This window comes from Mycteria americana, chromosome Z (assembly GCF_035582795.1).
Source record: "Mycteria americana isolate JAX WOST 10 ecotype Jacksonville Zoo and Gardens chromosome Z, USCA_MyAme_1.0, whole genome shotgun sequence".
Taxonomy (NCBI): domain Eukaryota; kingdom Metazoa; phylum Chordata; class Aves; order Ciconiiformes; family Ciconiidae; genus Mycteria; species Mycteria americana.
In genome coordinates, this window is record NC_134396.1 from 27,771,223 (window position 1) to 27,792,671 (window position 21,449).

A 21,449-nucleotide genomic window follows, 5' to 3' on the forward strand; every position below is an offset into this window, starting at 1 on the left:
CAATACTTAACAACTTTCAGAAGCTGATGCTGCATCAAGAAATGCAAACCAAGTGGTCATTAACAATATGTAACAGACAGCTGGGGGGGCTGACATGACTTTTTTACAAAAAAATAAGATACATGTGACTCTCTAGATGCCACTGAAGCAAGAGATATGTTTTGTAACTATTCATGTCCCAGTACAGAAAACACCTGGCATTTCAAGGTAGGTAACAGGAAGACCCACCAGCAACTGCAGCAGAAAGTGGACTGCACAGTTATAATTCCTCAATAGAAACTTCTCTTCCTAACTATCAATGTAGCATGCTAAGTAATGCATGTAACAGCATATTTTCCACAGTATCCAGATCAGTAAAAGCAAATAAACTGCTCCCATTGGTGCTATTATGCACTGTCTTTCAAAGTTGTATTCAGTGCTTCCTGTCTAAATGTAAGTATTCCAGGTAGGTTGTGCTATAAATTGTTTACTGGAAGTTCTAGCAAACTATCACTTTGTCAAAAGATTCCATGTAAGTGCATGTTGCAGAATACATGTGCAACTTTTAAATTTATTGTGGTTACTGTAATTTAAACAGGCTACATAATGGTTCTTTTTAACAACAACAAAAAGTACTCAGCAGTACATGCCAATATTTCTCATAACCAGAGAGAATAAATCTTCATAAAGACTCCTCCAATGAAGTAAAAAATGTACCGGTGACAATATTTATTCTTGAGGGGTCAATGTGCATTACAGGGTATGGTGAACATTTAAAAGACTTCTCTGGAACTAAAACCATTGGCTTCCTAATTTAGAATTTCTCTCCACTAATACAAAATGATTGATTGCCTTTATTTCATGTACCCCTTGATTTTTCTTTTCATTCATCATGGGCTACTTTAAACTAAATGCATTTAAAATCTGCCACAAGAAGAGTGGTCTCTTTTAAATTGTTGTAAAGTAATGAAAGGACATAGTAAATCAATCTCATTTCTGCCTTACGAAAGGATAACCTTTGCTCTATTAAAGTTTAGACAATCTCAGTGCTCTACCTCACTTTCTGGGTAATAAACATACATGGCACTGCCGTCTCAGAGATGCCTTTAATATTTAAGTCAGCGAAGGTAACTAATTCAGGAGCAACTTACATATATGCACCTATATATTCATATTTATCCATCTGAAAAATCTCTGGTTTTAAAGTATTCTGTGCTTTCAAATGGTTTCAGCAGTATATACTATTCCCTAATTTTGTACATATTTCTATGTGTAAGCATGCACACACACCCCCACCCCCAAACACATTCAGGCAAGCATACATATATATCCATTGCATAAGTTAGAAAAGAATAGAGAATTCACAGAAAAGATTAAACCATGACACAATTTTTAAATTTACTATATGGCTCACTGGTCACCAGTTGATGCTCTTGAATTAATATAATGAGACTGTGAAGCAATATACTTTAGAAGGGACAACACTGGTTTCACACAGTGGCATTGAAGAATTTTTCTGTTTATGAAGTGTATGTGAGACCTAATTTATTTTCCCCTTCCCCCTAAGCCATCTGGCCACATGTTTTACCATGAAAGGGAGTATAAGACACAGTGCATGTAAACACCAAAGGCTGTGATGACCCTTGAGATCCCTCTTACTTTTATGTTCCTGTGACACTGCTGACACTCCAAATTTATATCCATCTACACAAAGCCAAAAATATATAGAAGATACATGAAAAAAGCAGTATATGATTTACATGTCATAAACTCAGCCAAGAGAAAATTAAGCATGCTGCCACTACCTTCTGGCATGTGACAAGAAGTCTGTAACTCTTTCAATGAACTTGGAAGAAGGTAGTGGGCTTAAGCAGTAAAAAATTTTCAGAAAAAATTGTGTCTAAAAACTTGTAGTGGAAAAAAAAATTATCGCACATCCCCAAATTAACTGGATGTCAGAGACTTTTCAACGGATACTATGTAAAACTTCACATGAAAAGAAATCCAGAAATTACATGCACTGTGTTTAAAAAGAGAGAAGTCTGTGTTTTAAAATACAATCAACATATACTGCGTATCTTTTAAAAAGAACCATGTTATAGTAATTATAACACATTTCATAATACAACAATCTTTGAGAGGTTTAAAAAAAGGCAATACACCAGAAAATTTACTGAAAAATGAATGGTTGGCAAAACCACTAATTGTCATTTGGTATTTTCGTAAAAGCATACAGATGTTTCCAGTTAGGTCTCACTGGTTAAAAAAAAGTTGGCAAAGCATCAACTATCTTGAATAAACGATCATCTTTATGATTTTCTCTGAACTCTGCATGTGGTGACCTTTAAAACGGACACACTGCCACCTTGCCCTGGGACTGGGTAGGGATAGGGAGTTCCAGATGAAGCACACTTCAGCTATATCTCAGTAAACACAGTACAGGTAGGTTTTACTGAAAAATGAAACAGGCATGTGTACCAACTGTTGACAGGAACCCAAGCCTGAGAAAAAAATACAGTACAATAAATACCAAGGACTATGTAATAGCCCTTTTCTTACTGCCACATTCAGCTTTTTCCTTATAACATTTTACAGGCTGTTAATTTCAAAGTCCTCTACTGTTAAGATATAGGAGCAACACAAACACACATCATAAAATATGTTAAAGTTCTAAAGGGTCTGAATTTATTGTTGCTACTAGCAATGTAGCATTTCTGTATATGCATGGCCTTGCTACTGACTGCAGCTAATTTGTTTGTAAGCCATCATTAATCTCAGCTGTATATTTTCACAGTTTGGGTAAACACTTCATTTGCATTAAATTTACAGCATTAATGAGATGTGAAATTTAAAATGCTACTTGAAACATAAATGATATAAGAAACCAGAACAAAAACGTGACTTTATCACGTTTGAAATCAGCAGACCACTTTAAACCTATTAAACTAGAAATGATGATACGTTGCATGGAGAATTTGGTTTTATAACTCATCTTCCAGAACTAAAATGAAAAAATGTAAGCTTAAACATCTGGGGACAAAAAAACCAAAATAGGCTGAAAATAATAAATTGGACTTTTTGCTTTGGAAGTTTTGCTTATTTTTTAAACTGATTTTGAAATTACTATTTGTTCCTTATATACCTCATTCTCTTTCCTAAAATCCTATTAAAGATTACATGTACAAGCTCTTGAAAAATAAAATAATTGAAAGAAATATCATTAGAAGTTCCTTAAGATGGCACAAATCTAAGAAATAAAGCATATGCTAAATTGATGTTTCTTAAAGGGTTCAGTTTTGTTTTGAATAAACTTCACCTTCAGATGACAAATACTGAAACCCTTAGGATCCCAGTCTAATCCAAGATAACAGTGGCAGCAAGTAGGAAGGTAATATCGCAAAAGCTTCTCTATATCATTACACCTATGTGAAACTTGCCCACCTGTTGCTGGTGTAGGAAGGATGGGTCTCTTGGGCTTAGTCCCACATATCGATTGGCTTGGGATGTGCCTGAGGCTGTGTAGGCTGATTAAGGAAGAACAAAACAGATTGATAAAAATACCAACCTATCATAACTACTACCCTGTGCAGGTACAGTACAAATATGAGAGATCCAGAGTTATGATTTTGCAATATATAGGATGTGTCTGTGTTTCTCCTTTATTTAAACTTTAATAGAATGCAAAAGAAAAATTGGACCAAATTTGGAAAGACACGTGTAAATTCCTATAAACTTCAATGGAAGCTGCATGTGTAAATCATAATGATGTCTCTTGTTGAATAAAAGTTCCTCTGATTAATATATATATTTTTTTTTTTTACTGATTAAATAAGGTATGTATTTGAAGGATTCACAAGCCTGATTCTCATTTCCTTTACACCAATCTAAGGCACCAGGGAAATGACTGAGATTACAATGTTGAGAGAAAATATTAGTGCACACGTATTATTCTTACTGCTGTGAAGGCCCATCACAAAACTATAAAAGAACAACAAAAATTGGAATCAAAAGTTCAGTTTACTTATGTGGCATGAAATGAATCTTTACAGGCCTTTGGAAACAGGATGTAATCTGCTTAATATTTTCATGACAAGGGAGCTAATTTTTACTGTGCAATATAATATTAAATATTCAACTCCCCTAAGCATCAGGAAACAACATTTTCCCAGGGGGACAGTTTAAGAAAGTCTCTTGCTGTCTGCTACAGAAGATTAAAGTAATCCATTTCTGAGGGGAAAGGAAATGCTAGGTGATGCTGGGATTAGTTACAGCATATGCATCCTTCACCTGTAGGTCACATTCCTGTCTGGTCTCTGTCAGTAATCCCTAAAAGCCATTACCCTCTCATGGCTTTTGGTGGCACTTATGAAATGAGGTAGGTGGTCTTACTCCACTTCCCAGTGTGGAGATTTCCACACTGCAACTTGCAGCATCACAACCTGGAAACTTGCTGGCAGAGAAAGCAAAATTACTAAAATGGAACAGACATACACAAGGATGCCAGTGAAGAGCTAGATGGGAGTACTTACTGAATTGGCCTGTTAGTATTAAAGTCACACAGCAAATAGAAGCAAATTAAATCCATTAGATTTTTTAAAAAAAAGGCTTTATACAGTAAACAGGCTTTACTGAAAAACTGTCATAAAAATTAATCAGGTATTAGAAGGAAATTATGGTGGAGGCCACAGGGTTCCCCAAATATTATCAAAGCCTGCTGTTCTTTCTCTTTGAAAACAATTCTGCTATTGCACTTCAGAATGAAAAGCAGTGCTAATCATTTGCCATTTTATTGTCATCAGACTGAATAATAATGATAATTTGTTGGCCAAGTATATGTTTTTTATATATCTCTCTATATATATATTTTGAACAAATCAATCATTTATTGCAAATAAAAGTAAAACTATGCCTTAAAATATATTTAGTCTTGATTTTCCCATTAAGTTAACATTAGCACTCTGTGTTGCAGGTCTATTATGACTGATAATTCAGTTTATATGTATTCATATATAATTTATATATCAGCAGGACATGATCCCTCATTTTTTCTATTTTCTTCATCAACAAGCTATGTTCCTTCAGTTTTTTGCTCTCACAGTTACCAATCCAGTTTCAAAAGGCTTTACCAAGCAGATAGACTACTGCACTGCTCTGATAATCATAACACTCTGAACATGTAGCATTTATACGCTATCTTATATGCAGAACTGGCACATTCAAATCAAATCTGTACATGGGTTTTTTATTATTATTTACTTGCTGTAGTGACAGACATTGGGTCTTTAGGCAAGAAATTACTTGCACACTGCTGTGGAAGCATGAGGAGACCTTATTTCAAATCTCTAAACCAAGATGTTCTAAGGTTCACAGGGAACCAGGTACTCAAGTTCCACTGAATTGCACGAGAAACTGGGTGCCGACTTAATTCGAAAATATAGTCCAAATTTTTCCCTTAGCAGTAGAACAACGAACAGATTAGGTTTGCTTTCCTGTAATGATGAATAATATGGTCAGATTACCAGAAAACATCCCAATGTAGTTCTAAGATTGTATTTGTTCTTTTTGCCATTTCTATTAGAAACCCTGACCTCATCTGAGACAGCTATTTAGGCCAGGCACGACCACGTCAAACAGGAAGCAGAATGAAACCATGAATACCTGAAACTATACATGAACTCAGTTTTCTCAGTTTTCTATTCTGGACCAAAAGTTTAGAGCAAGAGCTTCTTGTTTGCTGCTAAAACTAACTCTTCTTAAAAGGTGCAAGAACTGTACCACAAACCACCAGGAAGGATACAGATATACTCCACCACCTTTTAACAAAACTTCTGCTATACTAAAAGAACAGCTAAAATACTTCCATAAGTCTATGCATATAATTATTTGTTTATACTTAAACAATGGTTTGTCCAAAAGTTACTACTATCTTTTTATAACAAAGGGATAACCAGTTTTCCTCCTTTACATCTTGGCCACTCCTATGCATTTGAGTCTTATCTCTGCCTCACATTCTAATGAAAATATTTGAAGTAGTATAACACCTAAGAAACATACAGTTTATGGTCTCCGTTAACGACAGACCAAAAGTTAGGGACTGGATTCACAGTTCAAATACTAAACAGGTCTAAAGCAAGTCATTTGAATGTAAAAGACCTTAAAGAGATCAATATTTTTAAAGACTGGTAAGTTTTCTTCCAAAGTGTACGCTTGGAAGTGTCTCCTAAAAATCTTCACCACTCTGGTAAATACTTGTAACACTGGACATTTCAAGTCCAAATAAAAGTTCCAAGACAACAGAAACGCAGAAAGTAGTTAAAAAGCAACATTCTGCATCACTGAGCATAAGATGAGTATTTGGAAGAGAAGAAATTACCCTATACATGGTAACACCTTTGCTCTTATTTCCAAAACCGCAATTCCATTGAAGACAATAGGATAAATAATACGGTCCTATAGAGTAATAGAGAACTCAAAACGTTAAAGTTAGGGTTTGGGTTTCTTTTTTTAAAAGAATAGTGGCTCTACCATCCATTGCAGCAATGACAAGGAATTAAAATTTTCTTTTGCCGCATCAGTTGTTTTTGCTAAAAACGACACAACCTATATCAACATGCAATTGTCATAGCTCGGATTCAGTATGCGTTGTAACAAGGCTTGATTTCTGTAGGAAAGCTCATTGAGGAGCAAATTATCCAATCTCTGTTTGGAATTCCACCTGTGGGTCATTGTAAAACCTTGCTGTCTGGGTGTGCTTCTCAATGTCTTAACAATGTCCACCTTAGATGAACAACCACGTTTTCATTTTCTTGAATAGTGGTCAAATATGCAGGCTTTTCCCTTTCATTTTGGTTGCCATGTCACAAACTTTGGTTCATGTAACATGATGCATTGGTTGAAATTTGGGGAGGAAAAGCTTTGCAATCAGATCACATTTGCTCTCCATGTAAAATGATGAGCATCCACTTGGTCAAATAGTAGGAAAAGGCGCCTTTTTCTGGCCTCAATTTGAAATCATATCGAATCTTCGATGGACATTTTTTGTTTCCTAAAGAAATACTTACTGGTTGCTGTAGGTGAAGATGTCTCACCTTCAGTGGATGTAGTGATGGGTTTAGTATCTGTCATGGTCAGGGTCACAGGTCGCACCGCACTGTGATGGGGAGAGGGTGCCAAAACTGGAGTAAAATGGCCAGGCACTTTCCCTACTACTTGACCACTGCTGTTAGGCTACAAAACAAAACCAAAAGAATGCCTTGTGAAACATACACATTGCGTTTAAGCAACCTACCCACCTATCTTAGGGTTTTCCAGAATGCCCATCACCGTAATACCTGTGTGTTGGTATGTGCTGTTCTAACAAAGCTATGAATTTCTATGTGGTATTTTCAGCAGGCAGATCCCTCCTCAGATAGGTAGTACCTGCTTAAGTAGCAGTATTTTTTGGTAAGCTTGCTTTCTTCCTGGATGCAGCATGCATCAGATTGTTTCAAAATATATTTGCTGTTCACACAGTGGCTATGAACCACAGTAAATCCCACAATAGCAGGATTAAACTGACCAGGTATAGGCCCTAATGTACGAAGTATTAAGAGCAAATGAATGATGCAGAACCTTTGTTTTCACATGCCATACCACTCTGGCTTGGAGCATAACCAAGACTTGATCACAATTGTTCACAGAGATTACGCATACTGGAAGGCGAACTAATAATTCACATGTTTGGGGGAGGGGGGTGTTAGGATACAATGCACTATAATGCATATGTCATAATATCTGGCCAAAAGCCGCCTACCAAAAACTCAGAAGTGTTTAATAATGGGAACTTTGCAAGTCAAGAGCATAATAAATGAAGACACTTCTTTCATAGATACAAGAAGCAGTCTACGTATGACCTTATAGTACAGGTCATCAAGGTAACATGCTACTTTCTGCATACAGGCACATCTGAATTTGGGAATGTTCACCGGTAAATGTATACGTTTATCCAATGCTTAAACATGCCTTAGACATTGTGCATGACTGTAAATACTCCAACTTGGAGTAAAAGTTAGCAAGTAGTAAATAGTTTTTTCAACAGTGGCTGATAACTTTTGCTTATCTTGTCTTAAATTGTCTTAAATTGACTGTGTGTTCTGTGAATCATAGGTATTTTAAAATAGAGCCATACAAAGTAAAAAATACTGGGAATCTAATTACCAGAAGGATCTCATCAAATTTGAGATAACTTAGAGTAAAGAAATGGACTGATAAAGGAACTGATTCAACTGATACAAGGAAAGGTTAAAAGAGGTAAGCATGACTACGATAATGAAATAATAACTGGGCTGAGACAATTACTGCAAGTATGTGCAGAGTATAAACACAAAGAAGAGGAAGGAATTATTTGGAAAGTACAGGAAGTATAAACTTGGGGTAATGGAATGAAATAGAGAAGGAGGAAATGTAAAATTAATAGCAGGAGAAACTTCCTGGCAGTATGATCTACTAGACTTGGCAAATGCCCCCAAGGGAGAGTCTTGTTCTTTAGGACATCTAAAACTAAGCCAGAAGAAAATCCTAGAAAATATAAGTGCAAATGGAGACCAATCTTGTATTCATAGGAACATTAAGCAGTTAGCAGACTATTTCCCTCTCGAAGATCACAAGCCTTACAATGAAAAATAACAGTAAAAATGTACACTAATGAGAAGTGGCCAACAAACTACACTTCTAAATTAAAAAAGTCACCCCCTAAACATAACTGTATGTTTGGGGCAGTGTTGGAGTGGGGGTGGGGACAAAAGAGCCATGGAATCCCAAGATCTTGCAAATATACAAATTGGGTGGTATTTACCACTTCTGCATTCACGTTCTTAGCTGCGTAAGCTGAGAAGTCACTACTAGGAGTTTAGTAACAGGAATAAGTGTCAGCTGTCAAAGTAGCTTCAAAATAAGAAAGCAGCACAGATTCAGAGGAATTACAATACTTTCACAAATAACACAATTTCCCCAAATAGCTGGCATGCTACATAAAGTTTTATTCACTGGGTGAAACTTAACAGTTAGATAGATCTCCCTTATTATGTGTACTTGAAATGAAAATGAGATGTGGCAGAATATATACAAGACAATTTCTAGAAACTAATGTGGCCTAAAAGTTTACTGAGCATCTGCTTGCATGCTTACATGACCAATGAGTCATAAGTGGGGAACTCACTCAGTAATTACAGAGGTCTTTCCTCAAGAATACAAATTACATCTTTATATTACAGCAAACAGTCATATATTAAGTATGTGTCAAGAAGTCCACTTCCTTTGAGATCTATCTTAGTAGTGGTTTAGGGAATTTTATTTTGTGGGCTCTATTTTAAAGGTCTGCCAGCCCCTAAAATCAGATGTCTTGGAGACCAGAAATTTGACTCCACCCGCCTTAGAACAAAATTAAAACTTTAACTAACATAAATTCAGAAAATCTCTAAGAGTTAACTAAAATAAATTCCCCATACAAATGACCCAAGACACTCCAAAGCTTAGAGGCAAGGATCCTGACTCGCTGATTGCGAGTTGTACAGAGTTCAACCTCACACATCTCGATGTTGCAATAAAACAGGCTCTGTCGTGGGTAAGGGACACAGTTTGAAGCATTTGTGGGGAAAACTGTCAGAAATATAGGCGGGCCTTATGATAAACTTTTCTCTAAAACACCTAAATTCTTGTCAGTAAGACCTGCTTGCTATGTTGGACTGGATTTTCAGTATGTTTCTGGGGAGCCTGCTGCAGAGGCCAGCCCCTTCTCCTGCCTGGCAGCCCAGCTGCCCACCCAGCCTGCTGGAGGGACTACCGTCTCTCAGTTGTGCCTGGTAGCTCCGCGGTGGAGTCACTGACCTGTGACCACAGGGCTATCTTAGGAGCCTTAGCTCATGTGGTATGCTAACATATCAAAAAACCAGCTGAGAATCCCTTACCAAAACGACCAACTTTTATTAAAAACTAAGAAAGAAGATTCCAGGGAGTTTATGGATTAAAACAGCTAGTGTCATCAGCTTCCAAAAGCAGCTCTGTCTCCAAAGCCAGACTTGAATGAATTAGAAGGACACAGCTGGAGACCAGGACGATTTACAGCAATGTATCACCTTCTACTGTTCCCTAGTGATCCCAGTCAACAGGAATGCAATGGCTCACAGGGACTCCAGCTTAGTCCTTGTGCATATCGTCCAAATGAGCAAACCCTGTCCTTGCTGACTTATAAGACAAAGAATATACTTATACCCCATTCTCATGTAAACCATGTTTTTCCCTGTGCGGTACGTAACAGCAGTGCAGTACATCAGCACACTTCATCCAAATTGAGAGTGAAATCCTGTCCTTCTTGAAATCCATGGGGAATTTGCTAGTGATTTTAGTGGATGTGATTTGTGACCCCCCACCAAGTGTCTACATTTCTATTTCTTTTCTTTTATTTAATGTCTTCTTAAATGGTAGGCATTGTTCCATATCTGTCCTACATGTAAAACTGAGTGCAGACACAATACAATGAAACTGAGGTCTGCAACCTCTAGACAGAAAAATAAAACCTCCAAAGTAAGAAAAGGGAAAACTCGTTACTTCAGTAAGTCTAATTCTTATGGTTCTAACATTTCAGACTCTGACTGCACATTAGATTTCAAATGCAATTATAACCTAGTTACCTGCCTCTTAACAATTTTATTGCATATTGTCACATTTCCCCAAGTATCTTCTGACTGCACTTTATGATTTATTCTTCTTTTATTTTTGTAATCTCTAACGTCTATTCTTTTCCTTTTTCAAGTACTTTACCTCTGTTTTCACATTTGTAACATAACACTTGTTTTAAAATTTTGCAGTAATGTCAAATACCGTATATTGCAATAACTGTTCAGGTGTTATTGCTCAGCAAACAAGATAACACAAGAAGGGATAAGTACACATAAGACAGAGCTTGGTGTACCATGCCTAAGAACCTAACTTCTCCCCCCATACTGAAAGCTTCCTGTATTTAAATTTTTAAATAACCTCAGTTGTAGGTAAGCACATACCTACCGGAACTTTTACATATGTAATTCTTCTTCAACAATCCTAGCTGTCTTTCTGATGTGAACTAAGGTCCTCCCTTTGACACAGCTTGTCATGGGAAATGGCACATATGAAATTTTCTTAAAACTTCAGTGTTTTTCCTAGCTATGCTACGTTTGAAAACAAGAGTTTATGAAAAGCAGTCTTGTACTCTCCCAAATTATGTTACACGAATGTCACTCATAAGAAACCTTCTTGAAATGTCCATACTTGTCTTTCTTGCATGCAGCGAACAGCAGTGAAGCAGTTAACAAAACTGATATTTAAGTTATTATTTCTAGTTTGCAGCTTAAGATCATAAAGTAGTCCTAAATAAACAGATCATGTAGTTGTCTCAGAGTTATTGCTTAGGGTTGTCTTCAGACTGATGCTGACATTGCTGCATTGGTTTTTGCTAAATTCACACTTCTTTAGTTATCTTTGCAAACACAAAACTAAAAGCTTTTGAAATAAAGGTCTAGATTCTGGACCACAGTAGTTGATAGCAGTACAAGCTCAAGAACACTGGCTCTCTCAGATGTTGCAAGTCCTCTGTCCTGCTTTAAGTTTTCAGTGCAAAGAGGGAAACCCTCTGGTCAGAAATAGCCCTCTGAAGTTGTCAATTCATAATCTTACTGAAAACTGGCTGCTAGAAATAGCTTCTGTGACCTGTTCTCCTTTTAACTTTTGCAGTTATGTCAAAAGGTATTTTAGCGGGGAAACTACGTATCTATTTGGACAGCATCCACTTGAATTACAAGTACAAGTATTTATAGCACCTCATTTAATACAAATTCATTTTGTCCTTATTTAAAGCAAGTTCTAGGTTCTAGTTCCAGTTTTCCCTGAAGAGATTCTTACAGACAAATGCATTACAGGTGAAAAATCAACTGTTACCATCAACTAGGGCATCAATATGTCTGTGTGACGGATTCACAAACAGAGAGACGATGCCTGAGGCATAAACTTCAAGCAAATTGCATGGAGGCAGCTGTTTTAGATAAACAAACTGTGCATTTGAAAATGGGAGAGGGAAAGAAGCACACACAATGACGGTCTGGCAAATTTAGCCCCAGTTTATGCAGGTATACATTTTTCTATTGTTGGATTGGAGGCTAATTTGATTTTCAGATATGTGTTACATCTTCCAGCTTTTTAATTCGCATCATCTTGAATTGCCACAGATTAATCCATTCATGTGCCCAAAGCCACAGATGAGTTGTATGCACTGTCATAGCTGTAACATAACTTAACTCAGACTGTCAGACTGTTAATATCTGATTGTGTGCACTACACACACTTCCAGTTAATCCTTAGGTCTGAAGTCTGAACAGAAACTTGTAACAGGTATGAATATGGCCTTTCTTAAAATCAGGATTCACTATACCTGTTCTCCCTGCTGGGATTTTACTAACTTACTTATAATCAGTAATTAATCAACCTCCTCTCAGACTTCTGTTCACATATTTGCCCAAATATCAGCACATTTACACCTTAGGTCTTCAGTTATATTTTAGGACAGTGTTTTGTCATATAGCTCACTACTTCCAGCGTTAAAGAAAATATTTCTGATGCCATAGGGAAATGGCAACACTAACATCTACAGATGAGATATCCGAACATAACAGAAATTTGACATACATATTAAACAATTCACATAAACTATTAATTTGCTTAAATGATAAAATATATTTTATGTTTAAATTTGCACAGTATCTTTTTTTACAAAATAATTGTAATTATAATTCCAAATTCCGAATAAAATAATTCCAATTTTCCTTGGAATCTTAAATACAAAGCACCTTCAAAGAAATAATCAACAAAGGCCAAAAATCATCTTAATCCTGTGCATGTCCTAGGTACAGCTACATATGATACTGTGTTAGGTATTTCAGAAAGAAGTTTCAGGGCTTAATAAAAATTACGTTATTCCAGCTAACCACTATACTTGAAGAACAAGATATTTGCATCTCAAAACACAGGTTTTTCAATAGAAACTCTGTGTTTCCCAAGAAGGTTACCCTATTATAGGCAGGTGATCAACCAATGAGTGCAGTTTAGCCAAACTGGTTTCAGCGTGTTTCAGAATAGTCACCCATTTCTTCTCAACAGTTCCAGTCCCTTGTAATAGCAAAGTTCAGATACTATGGTGAATATCAGTGCAAAACCATATGGCAGTGTAGTTTTGAGATGACTGATTGAATTAATTTTGTTGATGAAGCTGCAGAAGTTCCAATTCTGCACATTTTGGTCCCCTGCTCACGTACCAAATACCTTGTTTTAACAGTTGTCTACTAGCCACACCTATGAACCTGGAGATCATAGCTCATAAGTTGTCTTTGAGTCCATGCCATTGTGCCCTGTGATATCCACAAAGAGTGATGGATGTTTCAGAAAATCTGTAAGTAAAAGGAACTGGAAGAAGTATCTTCCATTTTTCTAACTCCTCCCCTCTTTTTTTTTTCTTTTTTTTGTTTATACGATGCAAACCCAACCTTCTACCTCAGTAGAGCTTTTGCCTAGGGCACCCTCATGCTACATCACCTGTAAACATCCAATGGCCATGTTAGTCTCCCACTGGAGATAGCTCAGTGGTACAGGAGGCAGTTTCAGCAAATGTGCGGAAGACATATCCTCAAGTTATTACCTATCTGAGTAATATAACACAGTGCCTTTGAGACTCTGCTAAGCATAAGGGAATGGTATTATTATACCACTGACAGTGAGACTGTAGAAGGTACTGTAGGGCACTTCCTCCTCAGGTTGAAGCTGGTGGGTTCCATAAAGCATTTGTTTAACAAGAAGCAAGGCTGTACAGATTTCCTTTCTGCTACTGGACACTATATTAGCATCAGAAATGTACTTTGCCTCTTTATAGCACCCCTTACCACTTTTCATAGGATGAATCTCACTAGTTTCCATACCCTGTAACGTGAGTAACTCATTGCTACAGCACATCTTACACAGACCTCACTGGGAGATGCCACACAAAAGCTTCAGGTGGTGTGACACGCAGCTACCTGTCTGCTTGAGGAATTGGCTTTAGAAAAAACATGCTGTTGCCAGTTCTTGGCTGACAACATTACTTCTGTACTACTTCTGAGAGAAATCAAGGTGTTGACTTTGATCTATAAAGCTCTGAGTCTCACCCATTTGAGAAAGCATTTTCTTCTTGATGTAATGCTGCTGAAACTGAGAGCAACTGCAGAGCTTCAGCAACCAGTGTTCAGACAGAGATATCATAAGACATTCTAGGCAAAGAGTCCTCCATCTTGAATCACAATTTTACTTGTGAGCTCACAAAATCTGAATTATTTGTCAACAGGTAGGGCACAAGGAAATACCCAGCTTTCCTTGTACATTTACCTTAACAACAGGGTAAGTCCGTGTTACACAAGCATGGGCTTGCGGGAACACTTATCTACAAATCTCTTTGTAGATAAATGTTCAAAAGGTATCTTTGGGTTGAATGGTATTTCACGCACTCTGGAGACTTATAACTGTGCATTTAATAATCTAAAAATGAGCAAACTAAATACAACGTAATCATTTACAACCGCAATTAAATCTTTAAATTCCTTGTCAGTAGATACAGTTAAGCTAGTACTCTCTCTCTCTGCCTCCCAATTACAATTAAAACCAGCGCATTGCCATATTTAATCTTCAATAATTTTGTAAAAATTACAAGGAAAGACATGCCCAAGAAGCTGAAAACTATTCAATGTAAACAAACAAAGATGCTACCTGTACTAAAGAAACCACATGCACGTATATTGCTTGTGTTGGCTGCTTCTGCTAGTATTCTCCCAGGAACCATCAGGAAACCCTTTGACCAGCCCACAAGGCCCACAAGAGCCTCACAAGATTCCCTCCTCATTGCTAAATGACCTCAGTTATTGTATTGAAGAATGAAAATGCATCTGCCTGGTGTTCCTGAGGAGTGTGCCTATCTTTCATTGAACAAAAAAATTGAATACCCCAATCAATTATGAGAGGAAAATAAGTGGCCTCACCAGCTTCCAGAAGCAGTTCTTCTCAAGCTGTTCAGATATTTCTGTCTTCAGACAAAGCTAAAACCATTGAAAAGACAAAGCTGCAAACCAGCCCACACTGCAACAAAGCATGTTTTAACAGCCCCAGGAATTTTAGTCAATATGTGGACACCAGCTCACTTGGACTGTAGTATATAACAAGTGTAAGCCATTTATTGTAAGAGGAAAAGGGTCCATCTAACTGCCCCAAATTGGAGGCAGTTTTACCGTGCCACTGAAAACTGCATATTTCATCAAAAATGTCACAAAATTTTATTTAAGGTTACCTGTAAACTGTGCCCTTCATAATCCAAACTCAAAGGGCTTGCAAGATTGTCTACTTCAGTTTACTTGGTTCAGTCAGAAAAAAAATTTCTCACTGATGCCAGGATGTTCTTCAGCAGGATTCACCTTAACTGTTTGCTTTACCATTGTTTCCTTCATCACACTTGCTGACCCTCCTTCTGTGATTCACCATGCTTTAATCAGGAAATTATTCCATTTAACATGACAGGGCATTAAATTTGGAGCTTTTGGGTTTGACTTCAGCCATGCAAGTGTTGTTGTGCTTGGTGATTTGTTCAGGCTCATTTGAAGTCTGATTTTGATACTGTGTATCGATTCATACCCTCTCAATTATTAATGCATTTCAAGCGTATGCAGATTTTTGTGTGTGCGTGCACATGTATACATACACACAGAGGAGGTAATATTTTCCAAGATTAAAAGATTCACCCATCTGGAATCATTCAAAAAGGAAATACATGTTCAAAATTTGTGGTAGCTTTGAAAACCTCAATACACAGGTGGATTAGACATATACCAATTGATTAGTTTTTGCTGAAACTTACAGTGAGTAACCAGTATCAATTTAACTGTGGAGAGACCAGTACCCCATCATAATACGGATACATACTCACACACACAATCTCATCAACTAACATGCGTGCCTAGCTAAGAAGAAAAGCATTGAAATAAGTATAATAAAAAGGGCTCAGCAGAATTACTTAATTAGTGGAAAGTACAGCAGTTCTCAAAACCTTGGGAACTCTTCAGACTACTAGTTGGAGGCAAGTCCAGCTCTATATCTAACAAGGTCCATTTCTGTTCAGTACATTTGTTTATTTATTCTCCAGATTGAACAGGGGATAAAATGCAGATACGCATGAAACCAACAGCCACAGCTCTCTTTTGTTTAGGATCATCCATTGTTGAATCATCTTTCACTGCAGCCAAAGGGCCTGTTTAAACTTCCTGACTGTTCATCATTTGGAGTACGTAACGTTATGTCAAAAAAATTGCCCACTGCTTCCCACCATGGAAACCTATGGGAGCTCTATATCTTTAAACTAATTTTACTTAAAGTATTCCATTGAATAGCATGACTGTCTCACTATAATCAGTGCAGCAGTAATGTAATTAATCTCAAAATTGCTGTGGGGTGTACAAGGCATCTCAGTTGCTTGTCGTAACAATCTAAATTAGTGTATTACTGAAAGATGTTGGGGAGGAACAGTTCATTTTAGGTAAATGCTGTCAGGGTATCCATCCTTTCTATTTCTAAGGCTGAAATTAAAACCATCATCATAGTTCTCCTTTTGAAATCCAAATGAGTATGTTTTGAGGTGGGAAAGTCTAATTAAATTTGATGTGGTATTCCTACAGATGCAGTTTTGCATTTTATAATAATTAAATTTGTTTGAATAAAAATCCATGTTTTATTTAGAAAAGAAAAACTGGTTTGGCTCAAAGCATGCCATTGTATCAGAACAATTCCCTTTTGTCACTGAAACTTCACAGACGGCTGCTTCTTCTTCCCTAAGCAAAAAATTATTCTTGCTGTTTTACTTTTTGTACAGGCATCCTTTAACTGTTCTATTTAGAGATATTTTGACTGGGAATGCAACTCCTCTAATGTACAGCACATCTCAGAGGTGAACTTTAAAGAATTAAATTTAAAAGAGATTCCACTAATAATAGTGATTAATGATAATAAATTGTGGAGAACAGCTGATGCAGATGCCTGGAATCCCATAGTTGGTGTTGTTTAACCCCATCCCCTCTTCTCAGGAACTAAATCAAATATTAAATGAAATGAAAAACATTACCCTAATATAAAGGTTATGAAAGGTGACAAAAGTAGTAAATCAAGGTCACTTTGGCCTGTTATTCCCTGTGGTGCCACAACATGAGAATAGGAAGTGTTTTCAGTTTGCTACTACTCTGAAAAAAATCAGCGGAGTAAAATTTTATCTTTTAAGGTCTAAAGATTAATCTTTCAACCGCAGATAAGGGAAGAGAGTAAGACTCTTGTTGGGCAAAGAGTTGAAAGCACTTCTCCTGCTCAATGAATATACTCCCCAATGTTAAAATCACAAGACAACACATTTGTCAACTGTCTGAAAGAAAGTCAGATACTTCATTTAGATGATGTATTTTTTCAGTGATGATCCAAAGCAGAACACTGAACAATCCAGAGAGATTATCACTTAATCTGCTCTTTTAATATATATAAGAAATCAAAATGTAAGTAAAACAAGCACTGAATAATTAAAGAAATGCATAACAGTAAGGGCCTGATTTTAATTTGCATAATTTTTCCCTTAATAGTGCCTAATTAAGACATCAGTTTAAGAAAAAAAAAATCCAACAGACCTCTAAGATTTTCCGCACTGAATTAACGTTAAGGACTTTTAATGGATGTCTTAATTAGACTTTGTTATTCATGGAAATTTTACACAAATTAAAATCAGGTCCTGCATGCAACATTCCCAGCTGAGTCTCGGCAAAAATGCTATACAGGACTGAAAGAGTTTTAATCCATGCACAGATAGCAATTTGTATTCTAAAGCCGACATACTCCATTTCACTTTTTGGTTTAATTTGCATTAATACTGTAACCAACAAAAATCACATAGTTGGAATTTCTCCCTTCAAAGTACATTTTGATTTTATGGACCCACTTTTTTTTTTTTAAATATGTAGAAAGTCATGCAGCTGGACCGGAGCATTAGCCCATGGGGACAATAGCCACAATGACATTCTGAACAGCCCAGAGGGTCCATATCTGTTATTCAACATAGAAAGTTTGATTCAATATGAAGTTCTATTGCTTTTGTGCCTGAAACGCACACTGAAAGGCCTGTCATTATTGGTGAAAAACAAAATAAAGCGAAGCCCAACAAAATGCTGTCACAGCAACTCCTTCATCCCTGATAAGACAGTCCTTCCAAAGGAACCTAACTCTTAAGAGTAGGAAAACCTGACCATTGTCTCTTCAGTTTACTTTCCCAAGGCTCTTCCAAAAAACATGCTAAAGCACAAGCTACAGGGCTCCACAGGAGCCTTTCAGACAAGGCATCAAAAATAAATAACAGCCTAAGCAGCAAAGATTACATTACACTGACGCTGGAAACATTCCAAGTATTGACAGACCAAGTCTCAACTGCAGTTTATCCTATAGTGCAGATCACATGCTAACGCTATGTGCTGATACTATCATGGAAAGCAGTTTTGCACACAGTCCTTCACAAATTACTTCACTAATGAAAACCATGTTAATTTCCCATATCAGACACAAGTCTGAATCGGTGTAGCAGCCAGGAATTCATCTGTTACTGCATGTTCTCTACAAAAGGAAGTAAAAACAATGTTGTGGGTCTCTGCTGTGCTCACTACAGTAATGTCTTTGCATCTGTGCAAAGAAATGTCAGATGCCTAGGAAACAGGGCAAGCATTACCTTGCCAGAGTTGATTTTCATTGTCAGTCTATAAATATACCCGTATGTCTGTGTGTATGCATGCGTGTGCATGTACATACCAGTGCACTCCATGCTCCGTCCTGGAGCAGGGGCTTTGTCTCCAGCGGCCCTGCGCAGCCACAGAGGTGCCCAGCATGCAGGAGGGGTGCAGGACTAGCACCGGCCCTGTTAGCGCTGCCGGCTTGTTCAGTACAAGTATTTTTCTTACGCTTGACAGAGGAACAGCGAGTGGATATGACTAACCTGTGCCCTTTAGTCAACCATGCTGAACAGGAAAAGTTGCTGAATAGCTATATGCCAGCTGCCAGCTTGCTCTGAGACCAGAACTAGTGAGATACCAGTCTAGACGCCCTGGAAGACACACATTCCTCATAGGATTTCTTTTGGAGGGTTCGCATTGTTTTACAGTACCTGGCTCGTCTGCGGGCTGGACGGGTCGTAAGAAGGTACATAATTCTTCAGAGTATCCTGAGGATTCAGGTGGGGAGGATATCTGATCGTTGGATGAGAGAAGTAGCTAGACGGGGCAGGAGGGAGAATAGCTTGTGCTGGAAATGGCAATGGTGAAGGTGGAGGTGGAGTTCTAGTTGAGATGACTGGAGAAGATAAAATAAAATTAAAATTACTTCGCATCTTGTTTCTTCTAAAATTCTTCACCTCTGTGTTACAGCAAGAAAAATAAAAAGTCAGTTATAAATCAGTACACTGCACTCCTGCTTCATGGCATCTTTACAGAAAAACTTACATGTCCTCCCCTCACATCATCCCAAATGGAAAGTGCTACTGTTTCAAATTCATAAATACTGTATCTTGTTTTGGTTTTGTGGGTTATGCCGTAATATTTTTTAATTTTTTATTTAAACAGTAATCCTTCTCCAGCATAACAGACATTTCAATTATACCGTTTTCCCATCTGGAGCCCAAATAAACAAAACAAATATTTTACTCAATAAATAAAACCTGCACTTTTATCCACAGCACTCCAACAGAGGAGAGCAAAGTCTCCAAGTCCTAAGAAAGAGTTGGTGATTCCTCACTGCATTGCACTTTACCTACCTCATGTGGGGACAGGGTAATAACTACTCATCAATAATGCCATGAATATTAGCTGACTTTGTGAAAATGCTAATGAACATTCAACTTCAGGGCCTGGGAAACCAACCCATCCAATAAAAATACCTCTGACAAACAAAAGAGTATCTACCCCATACATATTTTTCTTCACATTCTCTTTCTTCCCAGCCCCTACAAACACACACTTCTCTATCTATAGACTATATGTAATGTCTAAACAACCAGCAATGTTTTCACAGTGAAAAGAATGTCTAGCATGTCCTGCTGCTGCCCAGTTGTCCTACTGGAAGTGGACAGTGTTCTATCACACCGCACAACAACCTGCTTTCCACCCTTACTACACATCTAGAGGGCACCTACTTGGCAACATATTAAAAAGGAGGTACTGAGTTCAATGGAAATGGAGAAAAGACAACGGTGTTTTCATTTTCATGAGTGGGAGGGTACAAAATCAGGTCTGTATAAGCAAGGTATTTTTAAAACTGCTCACAGTTCTATACTGTAACAGCACAAGACCACCAACACTGCTCTTCTGGACTACCTCTCATATCTTCGGGTTTTTTCAGCTTAGTTTTTAAGTGACTTGCTATTTTTGAGCTGGCACCAAGTCATAGTTTGCCCAAGAAAAAACAACAGTAAGAATGTTCGAAAATTACTGTACTTGGTAACCAAAACCTTGCAAATCTCAAAACCATTGCTCACTGACATAATAGAACAGGCTATACAGATAGAAATCAGGTTTCCTAGCAAGTAAATAGCTCATCTACAAATTAGTTTATGACTGTCACTCAAATACATATATCTAAAAAATACACATTAAAGCAAATATGAAGTTCTATACATAAGTATAGGGCCAAAAATAATTATGGAAGCTTCTTTTGTGACAGGCTCATTTTAATCAACAGCTCCACCAGTTCAGTTTAATCATAAAACATTAGTTACTGCTTTAACATGTGGGAACTGTGCAAAACAAACACAAGCAGGCAGAAATTTATCCCTTCCATTTCACCCATCATCTCTGATGTGCTTGAGTATTTGTCAATAGTGGAAATCTTACAGAGACCAGAATGAGCCCAGGCTCACTTTCATAATACAAAATAAGTGGTTGTTAAGGGAAAAATAGTCCTTATACATGAACTGAAAGGGAGGAACTTAAAATCACGGAGAAATCACAAAACAGAAACTTTGCAAAGCAGAGCTGCATGTTGAAGAAAAGAAGAAAGAGTCCTCAAATCTGTTTTACTCTTCTAGTCACTCAGCTCTGCTCAAGAAATTAATCCCTTTATATGCAGTTTATAAGGAGACATGATGAGCTGCTGAGGGAAGACTTTCGAGGGCCATGTTCTCATCCAAAGAATTAGGGTCACTCTCACCTCTAAAATTAAACAGACCATAATGCTGGAATTTCCCTGTCATTCCTGATAAACCCTCAAGGCAACATGCATTCCATCACATTTGAAGTGCCTCCTTCACACTTTAAGTGAAGTTTTACTGTGGATTTACTATGGATTTCAGAAAACAGATGCTGAAAACTATTTATCAGGAATCTTTA

General features: G+C 37.3%; 1 protein-coding gene across 5 annotated transcripts in view; it reads right to left on the minus strand.

The window, feature by feature from the left end:
* The window catches only part of NFIB (nuclear factor I B), a 182,517-nt gene that overhangs the window by 23,184 nt on the left and 137,884 nt on the right, over positions 1 to 21,449 (minus strand). For 2 of the 5 annotated variants that reach the window (XM_075527067.1, XM_075527069.1), the window contains exons 8-10: positions 19,235 to 19,419; positions 7,068 to 7,206; positions 3,421 to 3,503 (exon numbers count right to left, since the gene is read on the minus strand). In XM_075527067.1, coding sequence (XP_075383182.1) covers positions 3,421 to 3,503; positions 7,068 to 7,206; positions 19,235 to 19,419 — 407 coding nt within the window. Of the gene's footprint in view, positions 1 to 3,420; positions 3,504 to 7,040; positions 7,207 to 19,234; positions 19,420 to 21,449 lie in introns of all 5 variants that reach the window. The other 3 variants (XM_075527066.1, XM_075527068.1, XM_075527072.1) reach the window with 2 other exon arrangements.